Consider the following 19,888-nt stretch of genomic DNA (forward strand, 5'->3'; position numbering starts at 1 on the left):
TTCGTCCCCCGCGCGCGATCTACGTTACCAACAGTGTCGATAAAACGAATAACCTACCGACCGAATCGTTACCGTAAACTTTCCCGGTCGAGGATGAAATTTGTTGAAATAAGAAGAAAGGTAGAAGGCGCTGAAATCGGAAAGTCGGCGAGTATTCGGCCATATTGGAGACGCAGCGTCTTCCCAAAGGATGCGTCTTCCCTGCAGCCTGCAGCCGAGATCAGTCGAGAGTTTTCTCTGTCACGAAGTGGAACGTATCTAGGTGAAGATCAGATAGATTGTGAATAACGCCGCCGAGGAGCTGCGCTGCGCATCCTCGTGAAAGACTATATAAACAAAAGAATTTGTAAAAAAAACTTCTCCGTCCAAGTACGCGAGGGAGGGATAAAACGGGTGAATTCTAATGCGGGTCGATTGTCCCGATCGAGCGCAGCCAGACTTTTAATTCACCTGCGTTATATGTTACATGTATCCTGCATGCTATAACCGGGGTGAGTTTTTGTCTGTCCTCGATATAGACTCGCGGACAGGATGAAAGTTTGACAGTTTAATTCCCCCTCCTTCCCTCCCTATTCCTTCCGTTGTCCCCGCTCGAAGCAGAGCTGGCGGAGGCTTGTCCCGATCCTCTCCTCTCATCTACGATACCGTCCAATCTATTTCAGTATCCGTAAATCGGCCTGTTCGCACCCCGAATATACAATTCACGGAATCGTCGAGACGTTGGGGAGCGTCCAACCCCCCGATTAATTCGAGGTTATGTTCACACTACGGACAAAATCGCTAGGAGCAGATCAGACTGAAAGATCGAGTTGCTTTGATCCGTTGGGAAGGAGGAGGTTGTAAAAATATTCCTATTTCTGTAACCCCTCTAACAACGAAGACGACGACGACAACGAAGACGACGACGACGACGACGACGACGTCGCGTTAACACGAAGCAATTCTTATCTCATGAACGTTTAATGCGTAAGGCAGGTACCGTTTTTCTATTATAATTATTCAGTTTTTGTACCCCCTATTTGCTTTTTTCGTTTCACAGATTCTTTTCACTTGTAAAATATTTTAGCTTTCGATAGGAAACAGGTTTCCACATTTTTGCTTGTCATTTTTCTTTAAATATGTACTAATTTTAATCACTGTGTAAATTTCCACAAGAAATTATTTCAATGTCACAATATCGCATTTGGCGAACAAAATTTACTTACGACCTGTTTTTCCAAAATCGAATACTTCAGCTGCAGAAATGATGGTGCAGCAAGGAGAGGGTGGTTCGGCGGTAAAATCACGTCGCAATGGAGCCAGGCTTTTTAAGAATCCGCCGCAACCTCACATGTGCATACAGGACTATATACAGGTAGAATGATGAGTCCCTTTCGTCCAGCTGCCAGTTTCATTCCATCGTCCTTCGTCTTTAATATGCCATGATTTTTTATTCACCTTCAAACTTTTGTAGGGATCGTGGGATCCGTGTTACGTAAACGTACTTTCATGGGGTAAAATTGCCATGCCGCAACGTCCGTCAGAGCCTGTACCTCTTTGGGGAGGTATGAGGGTCTTGCCACCGAGAACTGAAAAGCCACAATGTTCTGTTTTCGCTGTCATGGCCAATCCAGAGATACTTCGACTCAATGGAAAAAATGCTCAAGATCCACAGGTAAAAAAATACAAGGGAATGGTGCTTTACGCCTGAAAATCAATGCCGTAGTTTACTGATTTCTCAAAGTGTGATGTAACGGAGAAGACGAAGATAATATGAACCAATGAAACGAAAACCCCATTCTTCACGACTCAACTATCATAACTTGTCAATTTGTTCACTTTCAGGAGCGTTCGGCACTGATTGATCTCTTGCTAGATTTTGTAGAGGCTATGAACGAAGGAGTGGTGTTCACGCGATGCTATACGGTCCTAAAAGACCGTGACATAACAGGCGAGCTGAAGGAGGTGTGGATGGCGGTGCAAGTGAAACGAGACAAGGAGCAGGAGACACAGCAGGAGACATGGATAGACGTACAGCCGCCAGTGCCGCAGTACCCGCAATTTGAAATGACTCAGGATTATTCATACCAATCAGTAAATGACCAACAGGTTTATCAGCCGGGCCACGTGGTGCCGCAACAGTATCACGGAAACGTTGGGGCGCAGATATCACCGCAGGATCAGTACAACTACGGGGATCGCAGCGGGGTGAGACAGCAAAATCAGGGGCAGCAAAATTGCCCAGCGTATCCGATGCCTCAGTATCAGTTTCAACAGCTGCCAAGGCAGCTAGTTCCTCAGTACATAAACTCGAACATGCATCCCAATGTCAGCCCGAGCTATCCCGGGCCAAGCGTTGTTGGTTCGAACGTGAATCCGAACATCCCTGGTTATTATCAGCAGTACATTGCTCTCCAACAGCAAATGGTTGGCCAAAGGCAGATTGACAACGTTATGCATGCAGTTAGAGAAACTCACAGTGATATGCAACAGCCGCAGGCGATGCACGTTCCTCATATGCAGTACGATCAGCCTCCGCCTTTCAACTTGCAGACGACTTCGCCGATGAACGTTTTGAGGCTGGGTAGGCCGCACATGGGCGTAACACAGAAGAGCAACGTAAATAAGAGACAATCGAGCTCGCCCACCCACTCAAAACAAACTCCGAACTCGACTATTGTTCGTCAGGCTAAAAACAGCGTAGAAAAAAGTCCTGGTAAAGCGTTCAGGGTCAGGGGTCAGCGTGGCGATCAGGCGGGAACAGAGGAACAAAATGCTGGTCAAGTCTCTCCTGAAAAGACAAAGGCGATGGCGACGACGGAGAAGAACAACAGCAAAGATTGTGAGGCACAGAATGTTCAAGTTACTGATCTGGATGAAGAACTCGACGCCAAGAAGAACAAGGCTAAGGACTTGAAAGCGTCGGCCGCGGAGGAAACTCCGAGTGCGCAGAAAACAGCAAAACGGCAGGCAATCGCTAGTAAGAAAGACTTGAGACAGTGGATTCTCAATTCTTCTGACGATATAACTGTCCTTGAGACAGACTTGCCGCTCGAGGGTACCGAGGACAGTGCCCTGAACCAGAATTTGAACACCAAGCCAGTCAAGACTCAGATATTAGTCTTGAAAAGAAATTCATCCAAGGTTAACAATAGTGATTCTGGTAAGAGTAGCTCAAAAGACCAGAAAGTAGTTAAGAATGCCATAAGATTGACTAAACTCGAGGGGCAACAGATATACGATTTGGAAACCGAGAGGATAGACGATGGCAATAAAGAGAAAGGAGACGAGCTGGTGAATCAACCTCCGTCCGAAGCTGCGCAAAAGAAACCTGTCGACAATGGAAGTAGCAGAAATGGATTTTCGCAGCACAAACAGCATAAGGAACAACAACAACAACGACCAAAGCGGTCGCAAACGGTTAATAACATAATAAAAAATGTATTCAAAATAAATCCAAGCACGTCATCAAATGACGATAATCATAAAGACAAGGTGAATAATCATACGAAAGTTATAAACGGTAAGTCTAACAACAAGGATACCGACGACGTCTATCACGGCTACGTGATACTGAGAAAAGGTGAAACTAGCCAGGATAATGATGAGGACGTGGTGAGAGAAATGGCTCGGATATCAATTCAAGACTGCAAAGATACGACGACTGAAAACAGCAATACTGTTAACTCGTGATAGCCTGATTAGAAGAAAGACAAGTTTAAGATGTTTGGAGATAAGTGGAACGCCAGGTAAGAAGCGGTCTGTCTTACGTATGCTTGCGTGCGAGTGTGTGTGTACATAATATTATACATTATATTATAAAGTTTATTTTTAAGATCAAGCTAAATAAATTAGAAAATTAGAGATCGTTATTACTTCACTAATAATAATCCGCTTTTGTTTTCGTATATTTCACTCTAGTAGAACGGCTATATTTGCAAATTTTTACGCATGTCGAATGTAATACCAATATACGTTCACGTTTTAATTATGTAAAAATATTAGCAGAGATCTCTGATGACATCTTTCCTTGATAACATCACTTTTGCCAGTGATGTGAAACTCGATTATTGATCATATCATTGACGATTTTTTCACGTTGCGTTCGTTTTTAATCTGCACAAACAGATTGCTGATAACAAATAACCTGATATCTTCAAATCCTGATCATTTTTCAGGTTTCACATCAGTTGATGAAGAATAGATGCAAGTTTTTATTAACAATTTTTTGCCAAATTTCAATACTGGAACGTATATTTGAACAAAAAGAAGAAAACAGTAAAAAAAAAAAGGCAATAAACAGTTGTATGAAAATTGAACAGGGATTTAAGATTTCTTGAAAAGCGTCAAGAAGACAAATGATAATAATGTTAAGAGAGCAAAAAAAAACAAACAAACAAACAAACGGAAAGAAATATAATTACCTACCGAAATATTCTCTGTGTCTTTCTGCAAAGCGGATTCCGTTTAAAATCAGCAATACATACGATATATCGGAATGGATATGCTACACGTAGATATAACGAACTTTACGAATATGATAGTTCTAATCGAAAACGCGAGATTTTTAAGACTTATAGTATTTACGCTATGTGTAAGATGCAACAACAACAATAAGAAAAAAAATTGAAAAAAAAAAAAGAAACGGACGAAGAAGCAAAGAAACCGAAAATGATTGACGAGAATTACAAGAGATTTAGAGAGAAAATTGGAAACCCGTAAAAACCAATGTATCGAAATTTATTTTCATTCAAAATAGTAATGCTCCAAAATGTGATTGCATGTTAAATTTCGAAGAAGAAAAAAAAAAAAAAACTCCAAGAGATAACATACAAAAGTGAAAACAGGAAAGAGGAACGAAAGAAGATATGACGAAGTCTGATATACCTAGTTGATTAAGATTCTCAATTGTAAGAAATTATCTTTCATCATTTCGTAGTGTATATAATTTAACCCTTTATGAAAATTTTCATTTTTCTTTTTTTTTTCTTTTCTTTTTTGAACCTTTGAAAGGTTCAACAATTATTTTATTTAACGGTGTCTTTAATGCCTGCACCAATGTCTAAGACTTTCTTATACACTTACGTGTAATAACGATATATGTATCGATATATCCAAACTGCAGAATTAAGCAAATTCTTCATATCATTTCTGCTATGATATAAATTCCTAGGTGAAACTGATACGATAGCATTCAATATGTGAATACCTAATATAACCCATAACAATAATATTATAGAACACTCCAAAATGAATAGTATGATGATAAGAATGATGACGATAATAATAATAACAATAATAATGATAAGAATAAGAAGGATCGGAACATTGCCATTTATTCTTTACTTAGAAATATGAAACCGTGTTATTATTCCGTACAGTAATGTAATTAACTATACATATTCCTATACATATTATCGCAATATTAGGTGTCTGCGGGTATCGATTCATTTTTCCATCTTTAATACTTTTCTTCTCGCATATAAATATAGATATATGCATTTGTCAAAACATAAACGAAAAAAGAAAAGCAATTTGGAACATGTGTGCGTGTGGTTTTTTTTTTTTTTCTTTTCATCTTCTTTCCACCTTTTTTCAGAGAAAATCAATTATAAGTACTGTTATGTAATTTATTAAGATACCAGGATTGTTATAACACATTTTTCGATACCCGCAGGCTATTAGAATCCTTAGATAATGCCATCTACCGTAGTTTGATAGATAGTCAAATAATATTTCACAACAATAACTACCAGCATTCGATTCAAACTTTAAGACTATAGATATATTTAAGGAGAAAAAGAGAGACAGAAGAAACGGAGCTAAGAAAAATCATTCTAGAATCCAATTTCATATCGCGCAGATCACACAAAAAATAAACGACAAAGTTGACTCGAATTAATCGAATGGATTGTTACAATAAGTATTTCATTTGTCATCCGTTCTGTTCTTTTTTTTCCATTCAAGCGTGATGATTATCAAAGATTTCAGCGTTTTTAGAGTCGAATGATTTATTAAACCTCCTATGTACATATATTTATGATGTGTAAGTATGATTCTGATTTGCTCACGCTCAACGAGCAATAAATTATTCTTGTTGCTGTTGTTGTTGTTACTATTATTATTATTATTATTATTATTATTACTATTACTATTGTTGTAAAAACTAGACAGCGTTGACTCTTTCTCCCGTGCGATCATCTAAAACTCATTACAAGTCGAGAAATTAGGTGTAATTACGCGTAGTCATGGAATTAGCAACATTCTTGAAAGTAAATCTAATACAAAAAGAAATTCAATTAATCGTAAAGAAACTTTCATACCATCGTGGCATAGAATAGTGCAAAGTAAATACTTGCACGTGTACATGTCTCTTATTCTTTTTATATTTGAAAAAACAGAAAGAAAATATCACATATACAAATATGCGCGTTTGAATTTATACGAAAATAAAACAAAAACAAAAATTCTACTTCGATTAAAGGTAAAAATTTACTCGTAACAAGAATGAATACACAAAAGCTGCTATCTAATTTCGGCAGGAAAATTATTTTCATTTAATTTTTCCGCACTGTTTCTTGATTAGTAATTGCAATCATAATCCATACCAACATTGATCATTCGTGTAGTGTAATTAGTTATTTATATCATTATTGTCCTAATAATCGAACTTCGTCAACTACTAATTACAACTATTATTATCGTTGTCATTATTATTATTATTATTATTATTATTACTATCATTATTCTTATTATTACGCAATGTACAATCTTTCAGTTTTTGTTAATCAGATTATTTATGCGTGAAACATACTGGGTGCTTCTTCAATATCATTTTTATTATTTATAATATATAAGTTATATCGGGAGCCTCATACGATATTAAGATCTCACTCTGTAATTATATACATATAATAGTAGTTATTAATATTGTGAAAATACGTTGGAAACTCGTTTACTTTGTTCACACAAATTACATAAGTCACACTCTCTTACACGGAACATCCCCTTTTTGATATATTTGAATAGAAATCATTTCTTACCCTAATTCGGTATCGGAAAGAAATTATTTCAACGAGACGTTTAATCAATCAATTAAATGTTCTTTCTAATTTAGAGAGTTTAAAATTCTTCAAAACTGTATAAGAAAATAACTTCTAATATGGTAATTCTATAATTTAACGATTAATGATAAAAATTTGTTTTTATGACAAACATGCTGCACCCCGATCACAATGATTATACACTAAGTTATTATCATTATTATACACATTATAAGTCTAGACATAATGTATTAGCAGTATTGACGTTATTCGATATTATTATGCTAATAATAATCTCATTATTACTTTAATCATTTATTATTATTATTATTATTATTGTTGTTGTTGTTGTTGTCGTTGTTCTATAATACATGAATTTTTTTCCTGAGAAAACGTATCATGTACGGATTAAATCGACTCATCCTAATTTATTTTCGCACTCATAATGCGTGTAAATATGTAGACATAATCGATCTGTTACAGTAATTACGATCATAAATAATAAGAAAATATTCGACATGCGTACGATTGATATGTTAATTTGCCATTCTGTAACCCAGAGTTACATAAATATTCATATAATTATGCGCTTTGCATAATTGTATCTATTATTGTCATTGTCGCTTGTACAGCGTGGAGAAAAATACACTCAACACTTTTTTATAAATCGTGCACGCCAGCAGATGTAGGCTTTTTTTATACTAGACTTCATCGAATTTCATGCATATTCGAACAAGATTTTAGTGCTTTTTTATTTCTTTTGGATATAAAAGAAAAATGTTCAAAAATTCATTCGAACTATCGAAAATTATCATTAAAAGACCCTGAAGTTTCTCGGATGAAATTAATTATCGTTAAGATTGAAAAATGAATCGATAATCACTGTTTCACATCAAGTTTTTTTAACCCGTTTTGCAATTTTATATTCTTCCAAATTTCCTGACGTCATGTGAGCCTGACGTTTTATACACACCGTGACAATCGAAACTATCGACTTTGAGACTCTAAATTAACATTTCTGTTATATATATGTATATGCCTCTACTCTTCACCCGGAACATTCATCCATAATATGCTCGTGTCTTGATCTAGGAGTGTGTGTAAGCCTTTGTATACGCTTGTGATGGAGAACTTTCACTCGTATTTCCAACGCTTCAACGGTACGTTAAATTTCCCCCTCCTTTTGACAGGAACTTATACAACAACGCAATCGGAGCAAACGTGGCGATGTGCACGACGGTATCATTGTAATATCATTAGAGGACGACACTCTATACTTTCCCTTTCGCAAATCGCTCGTTAGCCTTTGAATTTTCATTTTCCTTTCTCGAACTCCTCGATCGTAACTACATTTCGTATTTAAATCTCCGCCGTCATGCGGATCGAGATTTCCTCGCTCTCTCCAGCTTCCGACACTGTAGAAAATTCGCTACTGATTATGACTGATGATAATCCGAGGATAATTGAAAAAATTATCAAAAAAAAAAAAAAATAAAGACACCCGGAACACTTAATCATCTTTCCATTTCGTCCTTTCATCGCCGGGAAGATTTCCTTCCTCGTTGTCATCGTCGGATAACGAGCGATGCTTGCTTGATTCGCTCAAAAGCCGGCCAACAAATTCAGACCCCCGCCGATGGGAAAACACCTTTCGTTCAATTTTAAATGGAGAGGGGTCATGTGGGCTTAGAGAGATGGTACCTAGCCGGGGTTACCGTTGTGTGAAGTCGATGGGCAGCCTCAACAGCACCAGAAGCAGCTCTCTCGTTCAACTTAAACTGACCGCTGTCACGTCGAAAACGCGAACATTAGCGTCATCCGGCATTTCATTCGACGTTTCGCGATGGTTTTCGGTGATTCGGTAGCGTGAAACGAGATCCTTTGTTTTACCGATATTGAAAACTGTACTAACGTAATCGTAGAATATTAATTCTTGGCCAGTCTTCAGATGGTTTTTAAACTCTTCGCGATTCTCGGCACCTTAAAAGTTCTGAAAAAGAGGAAAGTGTAAAACGCCAACATCGCCATGTTCAGGGAGAAACAGGACCCCGAGAATACAGGTCAGTCGTAGTTCATGTATAACGCGCTCGATCAGTGTATGGAGTGGATTTGTCGGCAATCTGTTGTAGCCATCGAACTCTCATTCGTTCGATCGTAGCGTCAATGAGAATCTGAAGATTCGAACGCTTACTTCGTTATTTCTTTATTTAATAACTGTGTGTTATTTTATACGAAATTTCCGTTGTTATCTTCTAGAAAATTACGATGTAGCTGGATCCTCATTTTCTAGATTTGACAAAAATCATTTGTATCGAATTTCCGTTACAAAGCACGCGAGAATCACAAGCAACAATTGTTTTCTATGGCTAACAATAATTGAAGAATGTCGGTGATAGAAGTCTTTCGTAAAACTTTTGCAAGAAGCGTGAAACTTGACCCTCGATCTCCAGCGATTGACACTCTTTCACTTTGAGCGCCGACGAATATTACGACAGGCGAAAAGTGGAGGGAAACGCAGTTTAGGTGAGAAATTTCTATGTTGCGGCGAAATTTTGATGCTGGAAAGAATTCTTGGACCGTTTTGTACACGAACGTTACATACATTATTGAACGAAATGGAAGTGAATTCGAAATCGGGAATCCTCATACGCGATTCGAATTTGTATAAGTCGGTGTGACTTTCGATGTGCTGTGATTCGAACTTGAAGTGATTAGCGCGCCGAATACCTTGATCCGTGTATATTACAAATTAACGCCAATTTGTGTTACTATACACACGTTTCTGTGGATATGCGTTCCGTAACTTGCCGAGCATTTACAACAGACCTTGGCTCACATTTCTAATGCCTATTGTAGATGCCTTTTCTCTCTGTTGCATAAAAACCCTCGATTCAAGTGCTTCTACTTTGGTATTAAAAAGCAACTGTAATTAGATATTCGAACATTCGGAACAAAACTTGTAAACGATCAATAATACTCGTTTTAACTGCGTTACACTTCCATCACTCTTCATTTCGGAATCACTGAAAATCGATCATTTAAAATTAATCTATGAATGGCAGTTTGCGAGATCAAGTAACTCATCATCACTATACATATCTAAACCTGTGTTGATTAATGGATCAAACGGATCCGGATGATTTGCATATTTGAACAGATGTCAGCGATCGGATAAGATCGATCGTTTGGCACATCATACAAACGATGTACGTACGATTCAACATGCCGCTCGCAATCGGTACAGATGTACCGTCTTTTACAAACTCTGAATACAAATTAGTCAAAATTGTGCTTCGTACTCTAAGGAAATCGCACGGATCGGTGCATTATACAATCGGCAGAGCCCACGTTCACGGACTCGACGCGACTCCGTGAATGTCAAATTGATTTATTTGGAAACAGAACGTTGTTGACACATGATTTTGGCTGTCTGAGCATGTTAATATGCCCCTTCACCTGTGAAGGTAACAAAACTTCGCATTCCCGCCGTGCGCCAATGTTTTTTACACGCAACCATCTCGTAAAAACTCTGTTCTTTTCGCATTTCAAGAATCGATGTTTATCCGTTTCTATATCTATATTCTTCTCTTATTTCAGTCATAACATTTCAGCCGCGTATATTCATTGTACCATTTAGCCAAATTGTTGAAGTATTATGAACTCTCATTTGCACACACGGTCAATTGTATTTTTATTTTATTTTTTTATCGTTTAGTTTCATCGGTTAATATCGTCAAGAACTTGTTTGACAACGATATACTGGTTGACCTTCCGATAGACCATGCAAAAACCATTTCCTAATTCTTGTCCTTATTTTTGACTCAAGTCACCGAGTCCGCAGATGTTACTTTTCAGGGTAACGGCTCGATCTTCATAAAATGATTTCTTCCTTCTCCGTGCAAATTTCTACCGAAATTTTGCGCTGATATTGACAATCAAATACCATATTGCAGAAAAGATAGTCGAGGAGCGTTTCCGGTTGCTTGTTGAAGTCGGATCGAAGACAATGGCGGACTCTGAATTACCGGAAATGAATCTACCAGCCTACTACGATGCGGATAAATTCCGGCTGGGCCAGAACGTTTTTTACAACAACGTGTTCACGATGATGATCGCAAAACTTTCCGGTCTTCTATTGGTACTATCCATCCCATCAATCCTCGATATTCTCATATTCACAAAACAGAGCGGAACACCATGCACAGCCTTTCGGCGATATGTTTCAACGATTCTTCACACTTTCATATGGTACGAACGGGAACCGGAAAAGCAAAAGGAGTAAGTGCAAATCTGAAAGAGATTTTCATTGTACAGATTTCTAAAATACTTTCAGTCTTCCTTTCCTTTTCCCGTAATTCAGTTTTTGGGTTCATGGGGTGGGAGGATGCTAAAATTCAAAACGCCTGAGCCTCCGTGAGACGAGAACGTTAATGCGATGCTGTTTGGGTACTTTCAGGCGTTCGGTAATGGGGATTCACAGTGATTGCTCCGTAAACTAACGCCATCTGTAAACAAATTCCACACTTTTACCCATATTCATTGTGCTGAACCAAATTTGAATTAGGCGCGTTTATTTTCCAATTAATTTTGTTAAAAATGTCGGGAAAATGCGGTAGATACCTAATAAATAAAAACAAATTTTCTTTATAGTATTTCGACGTATATTTTACCAGAAATTTTGCCCAATTTCTCACGTTGTAGAAACGATTGACGTTCTGTACTTTTGAAACTCGGTTTGTAAAGTTTGAGGGAAGAAAAAAAAATCGCATACATTCATGCTGGATCCGTGTAGGTCGAGATAAAATTCGCGGTATAACGATGTCGCAGCTAATCGAGTGAGAGGCTCCGGTGGTTTTACCCCGTCCAAATAAGGGCAGACCCGTAAGTAATCAGGATACATACGTGAATGCCGCAGCCTCACGGTTGGTTGCTCGGCTTATTCCTAACTGCTTCGTAACTCTATCCGTATCACCGGATTTCTTCCATTTTCAATTCCACGAATTTTTGAGCTGCTTCTAAATATAGCCACGGGCTGTAGCCACAGCGACAGAATTCCAGACGCAAAACGAAGAATCCAATACCCTGTACCACCGGGTTCACTGCCTTTTATCCAAGGGTCGAGATCCTCTGCTCCCTTTTTACTTTGCAGGGAACAATTCTATAGGACATACCCAGGTGGTTCGATTTCACATTATGGGAAAGCATGTATAAACGTCCATATTTTATAACGATCGTAATTTTGATTTTTTATTTTCTTCGGCAGGTTCTTCGCCTCCTTGAAAAACGTGAGGAGGAAACACTGCATCGCTTCCAAGCGAGCATCCGAAGTCGGTATAAATCGGATTTCCCAGCTCGACATGGCCGTTACTCAATTCGGGTTCATCGGATTCACTCTTCTCTGTGGCGACGAACTCGGCGTCGCGGCGTCTCGGGAAGACGTCGAGGGGCTTATTCACCTCTGGCGAGTCATCGGAAGCATGCTGGGGATCGAGGAGAGGTATTCAATTCAGTCAATTATCCAATCCATATCTCCGGAAATGTAAAAATAAATCTATATAGGTAATTTAGGGTCGTTCTTAAAAGGTCATTTTTGAATTTCATCCCCCCAAATCGGCTTCACATTATTCAAAAATAATTTCCTAATTTTTTCCGAAGCCAAATTGGAGAGCGAGCTGATAAAATTCAAAAATTATCCTTTTATATGCCAAAAACATCTAAGAGAAAATCGATTTTCTGCGTGATTAAAGGTTCAACATCTGCACGGGATCGGTGGAAGAGACGAAGGCTCTTTGCGCTCGGATTCTCGACGAAATATTTCTTCCCTGTATCGTCGCGAAGAAACCTGAGTTTCAGGAAATGCGGCAAATTCTTCTCGAGGGTGTTTGGCCCATAAGCCCGCAGATTGATCCCGACGCTTTTACCGCCATTACTTATCGGCTCGCGATGTCCGCCACTTCCAACAACAATCATTCCCTCGAAGTGGGTGAGTCAAGCTGCCTCAGAAAATTTTTCACACATATTTTACACTCTTGCGCTGCCGAGGAAATTGTCGGGAAATTATTATTGCAGAATTGATTGTCTGCATGTAATTGATTGAGTCAGACGGAAATCCTGAATCTTACGTCATTTGAACTAAGTTACTGAACTTGTGCTTATTGTTAGCTGATTGTATCAACGGAACGTAAATAATGCTTGTCTTATTTTTACATTTCAGATACTTCGTCAATGTCGTTGTACAGCAGATTGTTGCTCGGCTTTCAAACCTGGGTGCACAAAAATCTCCTGCAAACGTCTTTATGGTGGTCGCCGATATTTCGAGGACTTCTTAACGCGCAGATGAGACTTGCGATATTTCTTACCGAGCATTGGCCTTTTCTTGCCTACCTTGTATTCGGGAAGCAGCGATGTCAAGTCAATATTTATAAAATGCAAATGGATTGACCAAGCTAACCGTAGTGTAAGGAGTACCTGGTAGAAATTCTTACTCTGGAAATCTGTATATATACACGATATATATACATGAATTTTCGTCCGAAATCAGGCAATCATCCTACGTCTAAGAATGTGGAAATTCGTAAATTTCTGTATGAAATACTAATTTTAGTAATTCTTCAGAGAATTGCAGAGGCTGTCGCAGGGAACCTATAAAAATTTCATAGATGATTTCTTTCAATATGACCTCAGCGGTTTTTCCCTGTTTCTGTGTCGCGCGATTCGCAAAATTTGGCAAAGTCATAAAATACATTGCACAGTATTACCTAGAAACGCAAAAAAAAAAGAAAAGAAAAAGAAATCACCAGTGTCGGGACGTTGGAACTGATAAGACGAAACATAACGGAAACAAAACTAATCTGTGTACCTGCAATTTTACTCGTAATACTCGTAACAATTAACATTTAGTTGTGTAAATGTGTGTTCGTACGTACCTTACGTATAATTATTATTAGATATTTAGCCTACGGAAAACAAGGTTTATTATAGCACTATAATACAATTTTATACCTGTATAAGAAATCGTTTGAACGAAGTTTGTATATTTTGAGTTATAATCCTGTAGCTTTGCTTGTGTATTTTGCTATTTTTATAATTTTCTTTTTCCTTTTGTCGTGTATCTTTTTCTCTGCAATAATACAAGACGACTATTTTCCTTAAGTCTGAGACTCGATTCTGAACTTGGATAAAGACAAGTAATATTGTCTAACCATACGTTAATACTTCGTTGTAAAAATATAACTACGCAAACGTGTGTAGCTCATTCGAGTTTTATTTTTATCGACGATTCTGGACGTAGAACTGTACACATGACAGTCACAAAGATCTAATCTAATATCCGTCGGCGAAACAGGTGTTCTTTGAAGATCTACCGAAACGATGACGCGTCTCGCTTCTCAATCTCTCTGACGTTTCATACGCAGCTAGCTAGCTAGCTGAACAGATCTGGCGGCGTGTTTAAAAACAGAAAAAAAATTCGCTAATACAGAAGCGATTCCTCCGTGTTTATAGAAAACAAGGTAAAATCGTCTATGACAGTCGTGACATCCGCGTTGACAAGCTGACGTTTTTATTCCTTCATTCTCTCACTTCTATTATAGGTATCTAAAACAGATATCAAGATTAAATTTGATCGATCCTTGTGCCGTTATCACAGTCTAGTGATAAATCTCAGTCAATTGCAGCTGCATAGCGCGATGGATAACGGTGAGAATATTATTTTGGTTAAAAATTTTCGTGTTAAGAAAAAAAAACTAGCCGTTCAATACCCAACTCTTTGCGTATGTTTATAAATTATTATTTTTTTCTTTCTCTCTATCTCTCTCTCTCTTTCTTATTAAACACTATATATTTTTCAATAAATTGATAACACATATGCATATTAAACGTGGCAAAATGATATATTAGTATTACCGAGCTCACTCGTTACCCTCGTGCCTTGACGAGCTATAAAGTAGCGAAGTAAATATTTACCTGCACTGAATGCACCGAGTATTGTGTTTCCTCTCGGTATAATTCACGTGATGTACCCGTCTATATAGGAAAAATGTAATTACGCGTAAACTGACGCAGCCATATGTACACGCATATACACCATATTCATACTCATGCACATCTCTGAGTGATGCAAGGTAATAACCACTGGTAATAATTCCGTTGTGCAGTACTGCAGTAATACTGCAGTAGAGAAACAATTACGTAACTTGTAACGATGTAACGTTTTGATCGTTCGCTCGTTTAATAGCTCTGCGCAATTACAGCCTCTGTATGTATATACATATATACAGGTATAATCAACGCCGTATAACCGCAATGCATATGTCTTATTATTCGGGAGTACGTTACGCGTGTTCGACGAAAAACCAATTTGAAACTACGCAGCATTTCGACCTCTCTCTCTCTCTCTCTCTCTCCGAATGTTGCGTTATACTGATTTAAAGATATTACAAAAAATGGGGAAAAAGTAGGTAGTAATGAAAAAATTGTTATATTTTTATAAGGCATTATCAAATGTATTTAATTCCCAAGGGAGGAGGGGGGGAGGGGGGAGTAAAAGTCATTTTTACGTAATATTTTACAAGTAGGAATGTGCATAATAGACATTTACCATTGCGACACACAAGCTATGAGATTTATTTTTTCACTTTTAATATGCAACTTCATTTGTATAAAATTCTTGAAAATCCTTTCATGTTCGACCAGCAGATAGGAGGAATTTCGGCCACGGCTAACGATCAATTCGAGACGATAAATGACGGATGGGTGGTATCGCGTGCCTGTGCAACGGTTTATCGAAGAGATTAAAGCCCGTTAAAAAACCTGGGGAAGCTTCGTCAGCCTGCTGCGAGTACTGCGGGTGGGAAGTTGAGACCGGACACGCGATAGCCGTTGGACTCGGTATCTTGGAAGGAAAACGTCTCTTCCTCCTTGCTGTGGGGATATTTGCCGAGTGGAACGTGATCCGGTTCGCTGGCGGGTTCGTCCCCCTGGTCCTGACGGTCCTGTCTGCCTGTCTAGGCGGCCCAGCAGCCTTCGCCACAGTCTTCGCAATCCAGAAGTAAAGATAAACTCTCACAATCAAGTTCATAAACGTTATCTCCGAGCAGAGTTGGAAATTGAATGATTCTCGGTATAGTAGCGCCTGAGTGAGTCCTGCGGTGACTGACTTGCAATCAGCATCAACATTTATACGGATACATGTACATCACTCGAAGTGCACGTGAAACGTGTGTGTTTCAGCTTGATGACTCGTTTCCTCGACGTTTCACAGAAGCGTGAAACACTCGAGTGTCGCTTTGTACTATTTATTTATCGCGCCTACTCTGCACCGATGATAAAACGCAATTTTGCGCAACGGCAGAGTTTACCACTTGATCCTCTTAGCAAAGGATCCCGCAGAATCATTATGGAAATTGGCTGGATTTTTAGGATATCATAGAACATATTCTCCCGATCAATAATTCCACATGGATACAAGTCCCAAAAGTAATCAGTAGTTTTCGAAGTCTCGTCTCGATCTTAATGGTTCATGGATGGAATCAATCACAGCTTTCTACCTAGATCTTTGAGAATCAACCGTCTAGTTTTTTGAGTGATTTTTTTGTGATTCCGAGTCCCCTTGATGCTTCGTAATTCATGATAGTCTGGGAATCCATAGATAAAAAAAAAAACCTGGACACCTTTCGTTCAAAGGATGCATCTCGGAAGCTAATGATTTCTGGGACTTATATCCATGAGAAGTGTTCAGCAGGACATGTACTACAATATACCGAAAATCTAGCCGATTCAACCGTAGACCAATTTCCATAAGGATTCTATGGGGTCCTTTTCGACGCCAACCGTTCGTTAAACCAACCTTCCCGAAATAACAGACGTCGACGGGATCCCCGGTTCCCGTGTCTCAGGAGACTCCTTAAGTGCCTGTCAATCGCTGTTCTCTTCTGCGCCCTCATGAACGTCGCCGTTATCGGCACCTTCGGTGCTTACCTCAACATACGGCGAGAGGATATCGCCGGCGTTTTCAACGCCTCGATGATGCTCTACGCGGAGGAATCGTGGCACAAAACCACCATCGACCAGCTCCAGTTCACCTTGCAGTGCTGTGGTCACGCCAAGTATAGCGACTGGATCGCGTTCGATTGGCAGGTTAGAATTTGCTCGTGTTCTTTTAGCATATCCGGTTTCTTGCCTTTTCACACGAAGGTTCTACGTCGTTTGTTGTTATACCTGTAGTTCTACAACACCAACTAATTCCCTACACCTGGAAACAGAAATCGGACTATGCATCACGAGACGAGATGTCGAGCCAGCGGAGGATTTCTGATGAGGACTTCCGGCCCATGGCAGTGCCCTTCAGCTGTTGCAGGCTCCGATCTATGAGGCCCTGTTTTCACATGGACTTTACCATGGACACAGATACCATAAACGATAAAGGCTGCGCCGAAGTCTTGAGCCGCCTGGTTTTCCGCAGTGCCGCACTCGCTTACTGCGTTTCCGCCTTCCTCGTTCTTACGCAGGTCCTTCTAGCCATCCTCGTGCTGAAAGTAGGCTGTTCTTAGTTTCCAAGTGTAAAGTTAATCGATTAATCGATTCATCGTCGATTTCGGTTAATCCTTATTCCAATTATTCGAATCAAATTGAAACCGTTGATTAATCGAAAAAGCGACGAGTAATCGATTAATCGCACCGCACTGGTAATAAGGTTCAAGTTGTTGATCTGAACTCGAATCGTAATAACTGCGATCTTCCGCAGATCGCCAAGAGACCTTTTCGATCGGATTCTCCATCCCTCTGCGAATGCACGGAAAAATGTCCGTCTGTATGCCCGCTGCTGGATCACCAGTCCAGTGCATCGTACGTGAGGTAGATAAATGAATCGATCATCGTTTCGCTTCGCGATCTTGTTCGAGCTTCGACTATACTGCATTGGGCTTCAAACGAGGCTGAAGCCAGCAGCCAGAATTATCAGCCAAACGATTTAACGGTCATTCGAATATCGTAGTGAAGTCCGAAAATCAAAATTTGGTGAAATACCTCGAGCTCTCAATGCTTTTATAGAATTATGAGGATGAAACTGAACTATATTATTCTATTACCTGGAAATCAAACACGTACGTTCGGCTGCTAACTCTGGCTTCAGTTTTACTTTTTTACTACTTTTAAATTTCCCTCTTCGATCTACGGCGCATGCGCAAGCGGTGGAAATTTGAAACGCGTGGAAATGGAACGCGCCAAAGTACTCGACAGGCGTGAAACGGGGGTAAAGTGGTGAACTTGAAATGTGCGCTGTGGGTCGATTTGGAGGGTTGGAAATATTTTCCCATCCTATTAAATGGCATTTCTTCAATTTAACTTAAGCTCAACCAGCAACACCTCAGCTGGTAGCGATCGTGCAAACTCGTCGACAGCAAAGAACAGAAGAAGAATTGTGAAGCTGAGTACGATCTCCAGCCGTAGTTCCGAGTCCTGCAGTAGCTCGTCACCGTCGCCGCCTCCGTCCTCGGAAAAGTCGAAGACTAAGTCCGCGAAGAAGACGTCATCAGCCAGGACGCGGTGCGACGGCGGCTGCGGCGCTGCCAGAATCCGTCCGAGTCTTCACACCGAGCATCGAGTTCCTAAAAAACGGTGTAGCCAAAAACGCGCGGTCCGACCGAGCTGACGTCACTAATACGAGCCATCTTGATGGTAATACATATACCGATTTGGTTCACACCTGAGGAATCCGGGAAGAGATCCAAGATCGATGGAGATTATTATGTAACGAATTTACTCGCCGTTTATAATTTGTCTTGCGACTTCGATCTCATTGTCTCGATTCGAATCTCACGTACGTGTTTTCGCGAGAAGAATTTGCGACCCAAGTATATGTAACGTACTATATATATATATGTATAACCGGTTTCCGATGGATACGTAGGTACCTTATTTATTACACACGTATGCCGAATGAGATGGCAAGAGAGAAGAAGAAGAAGAAGGAGAAGAAGAAAATCAATAGGCACGAGAGGAAGTGAAGGGCTGCAGTGTGGATCACAGGGAGCGGGAACCTGGTTCTGCGGCCTCGTTGTGGCCACGGATTTCATACCGATAAATTAATCCACCAAGGCAGATAAATTCCGTATGAAGTACGAGGTACCAAACGTGAAGCGTCGAGATTAAGGGCTGCGTGGGCGATAGAATATCAGCAATGCTCCGTTTCTCATTCGACTTTTTAACGGCGCCATCGTACCTACGTGGCATGAAAGAGAGAAGCTGCATAAACTGCAGTGAATTCTCCGCTTCCCGCAGCGCCGATGCATCGAGATTTATAATTTATATCCGTATAATATCCTGCTAGTCTGCAGCACGAGATTGCATGCGCCCGATCGATGCAAGGACACCTGTGTACCTCTGGCACAACGCATTAATATATCGCAAAAAGCTTGATCAATCGCTTTTTCGATACTTTTTACTTCTACATCATACGAGCCACACGAAGCTGATAATGGCGCCGGTTAATTATTATCTCCCGTGTCTTCGGTGTGAATGTGTTTTTAATTAATTTTAACTCGTAACTGTTGATAAATAACGATCTATACGGAGGCGTCTACAACCGTTGATCGATATGTTATTCTGTGTATCTATGTACGGATTTTATCTATAAAGCATATACATATATTGGGTATGAGCACGTAATCTGAGTCACGAATATTTACGTATTCGTTGAAAAATTTGGGACTGAGGTATATTTCGATCTTGAAAAACTGCAGTTTCAAACCTGAGGCGGAACCCTAGATGCTGAATCCAATGGTTTCAATATCCTTACTCATTCCTCTCTGAATACGTATAATATTGCGTACTTTTTTCTGAAAATTTATTTTACGGATACCCAACTT

The 19,888-nt window shown here is 39.6% G+C and overlaps 3 protein-coding genes and 1 long non-coding RNA gene across 7 annotated transcripts; 3 read left to right on the plus strand and 1 right to left on the minus strand.

Moving 5' to 3' along the window:
- The first annotated feature begins 384 nt into the window (after positions 1-384).
- LOC124410549 lies at positions 385-4,118 on the plus strand. Of its 3 annotated transcripts, none has more exons than XM_046889013.1 (4): positions 385-975; positions 1,236-1,354; positions 1,454-1,654; positions 1,825-4,118. In XM_046889013.1, the coding sequence occupies exons 1-4, from the start codon at positions 963-965 to the stop codon at positions 3,670-3,672; spliced, it is 2,181 nt and encodes a 726-aa protein (XP_046744969.1). In that variant the 5' UTR covers positions 385-962; the 3' UTR covers positions 3,673-4,118. The 3 variants fall into 3 exon arrangements, with proteins under 3 accessions (XP_046744969.1, XP_046744971.1, XP_046744970.1); XM_046889015.1 differs by having other exon boundaries at positions 385-971; positions 1,156-1,354; XM_046889014.1 differs by having other exon boundaries at positions 385-971.
- A 4,800-nt stretch (positions 4,119-8,918) lies between these two features.
- On the plus strand, positions 8,919-13,558 carry LOC124410220. 2 transcript variants are annotated; one of them, XM_046888427.1, is made up of 5 exons: positions 8,919-9,082; positions 10,976-11,300; positions 12,286-12,519; positions 12,770-13,005; positions 13,237-13,558. In XM_046888427.1, exons 1-5 carry the CDS (start codon positions 9,049-9,051, stop codon positions 13,461-13,463), a joined length of 1,056 nt encoding a protein of 351 aa, XP_046744383.1. In that variant the 5' UTR covers positions 8,919-9,048; the 3' UTR covers positions 13,464-13,558. The 2 variants fall into 2 exon arrangements, with proteins under 2 accessions (XP_046744383.1, XP_046744384.1); XM_046888428.1 differs by having other exon boundaries at positions 8,969-9,082; positions 10,981-11,300.
- Positions 13,559-14,130: 572 nt separating this feature from the next.
- On the minus strand, positions 14,131-15,077 carry LOC124410247. Its single transcript, XR_006929585.1, has 2 exons — positions 14,988-15,077; positions 14,131-14,618 (listed from the first exon to the last, which is right to left on the minus strand). It is a non-coding gene; the product is annotated as an uncharacterized LOC124410247 (long non-coding RNA).
- A 646-nt stretch (positions 15,078-15,723) lies between these two features.
- On the plus strand, positions 15,724-18,699 carry LOC124410245. The gene is made up of 5 exons (XM_046888465.1): positions 15,724-16,071; positions 16,886-17,159; positions 17,285-17,557; positions 17,767-17,876; positions 18,372-18,699. Exons 1-5 carry the CDS (start codon positions 15,773-15,775, stop codon positions 18,670-18,672), a joined length of 1,257 nt encoding a protein of 418 aa, XP_046744421.1. The 5' UTR covers positions 15,724-15,772; the 3' UTR covers positions 18,673-18,699.
- The last annotated feature ends 1,189 nt before the right edge of the window (positions 18,700-19,888 follow it).

Source organism: Diprion similis, chromosome 9 (genome assembly GCF_021155765.1).
Source record: "Diprion similis isolate iyDipSimi1 chromosome 9, iyDipSimi1.1, whole genome shotgun sequence".
NCBI classification, from domain to species: Eukaryota; Metazoa; Arthropoda; class Insecta; order Hymenoptera; family Diprionidae; genus Diprion; species Diprion similis.

What these genes read in the sequence shown, in the direction of transcription:
- LOC124410549 (XM_046889013.1), top strand. An exon ending in GCATACAGGACTATATACAG is followed by an intron (nt 1,355 to 1,453) that starts GTAGAATGATGA and finishes AAACTTTTGTAG; the next exon opens with GGATCGTGGGATCCGTGTTA. An exon ending in AAAATGCTCAAGATCCACAG is followed by an intron (nt 1,655 to 1,824) that starts GTAAAAAAATAC and finishes GTTCACTTTCAG; the next exon opens with GAGCGTTCGGCACTGATTGA.
- LOC124410220 (XM_046888427.1), top strand. Translation starts at nt 9,049, where the DNA reads ATGTTCAGGGAGAAACAGGACCCCGAGAATACAG. An exon ending in GAACCGGAAAAGCAAAAGGA is followed by an intron (nt 11,301 to 12,285) that starts GTAAGTGCAAAT and finishes TTTCTTCGGCAG; the next exon opens with GTTCTTCGCCTCCTTGAAAA. An exon ending in ATGCTGGGGATCGAGGAGAG is followed by an intron (nt 12,520 to 12,769) that starts GTATTCAATTCA and finishes GCGTGATTAAAG; the next exon opens with GTTCAACATCTGCACGGGAT.
- LOC124410245 (XM_046888465.1), top strand. Translation starts at nt 15,773, where the DNA reads ATGGGTGGTATCGCGTGCCTGTGCAACGGTTTATCGAAGAGATTAAAG. An exon ending in GGATCGCGTTCGATTGGCAG is followed by an intron (nt 17,160 to 17,284) that starts GTTAGAATTTGC and finishes ACCTGGAAACAG; the next exon opens with AAATCGGACTATGCATCACG. An exon ending in TCCAGTGCATCGTACGTGAG is followed by an intron (nt 17,877 to 18,371) that starts GTAGATAAATGA and finishes ATTTAACTTAAG; the next exon opens with CTCAACCAGCAACACCTCAG.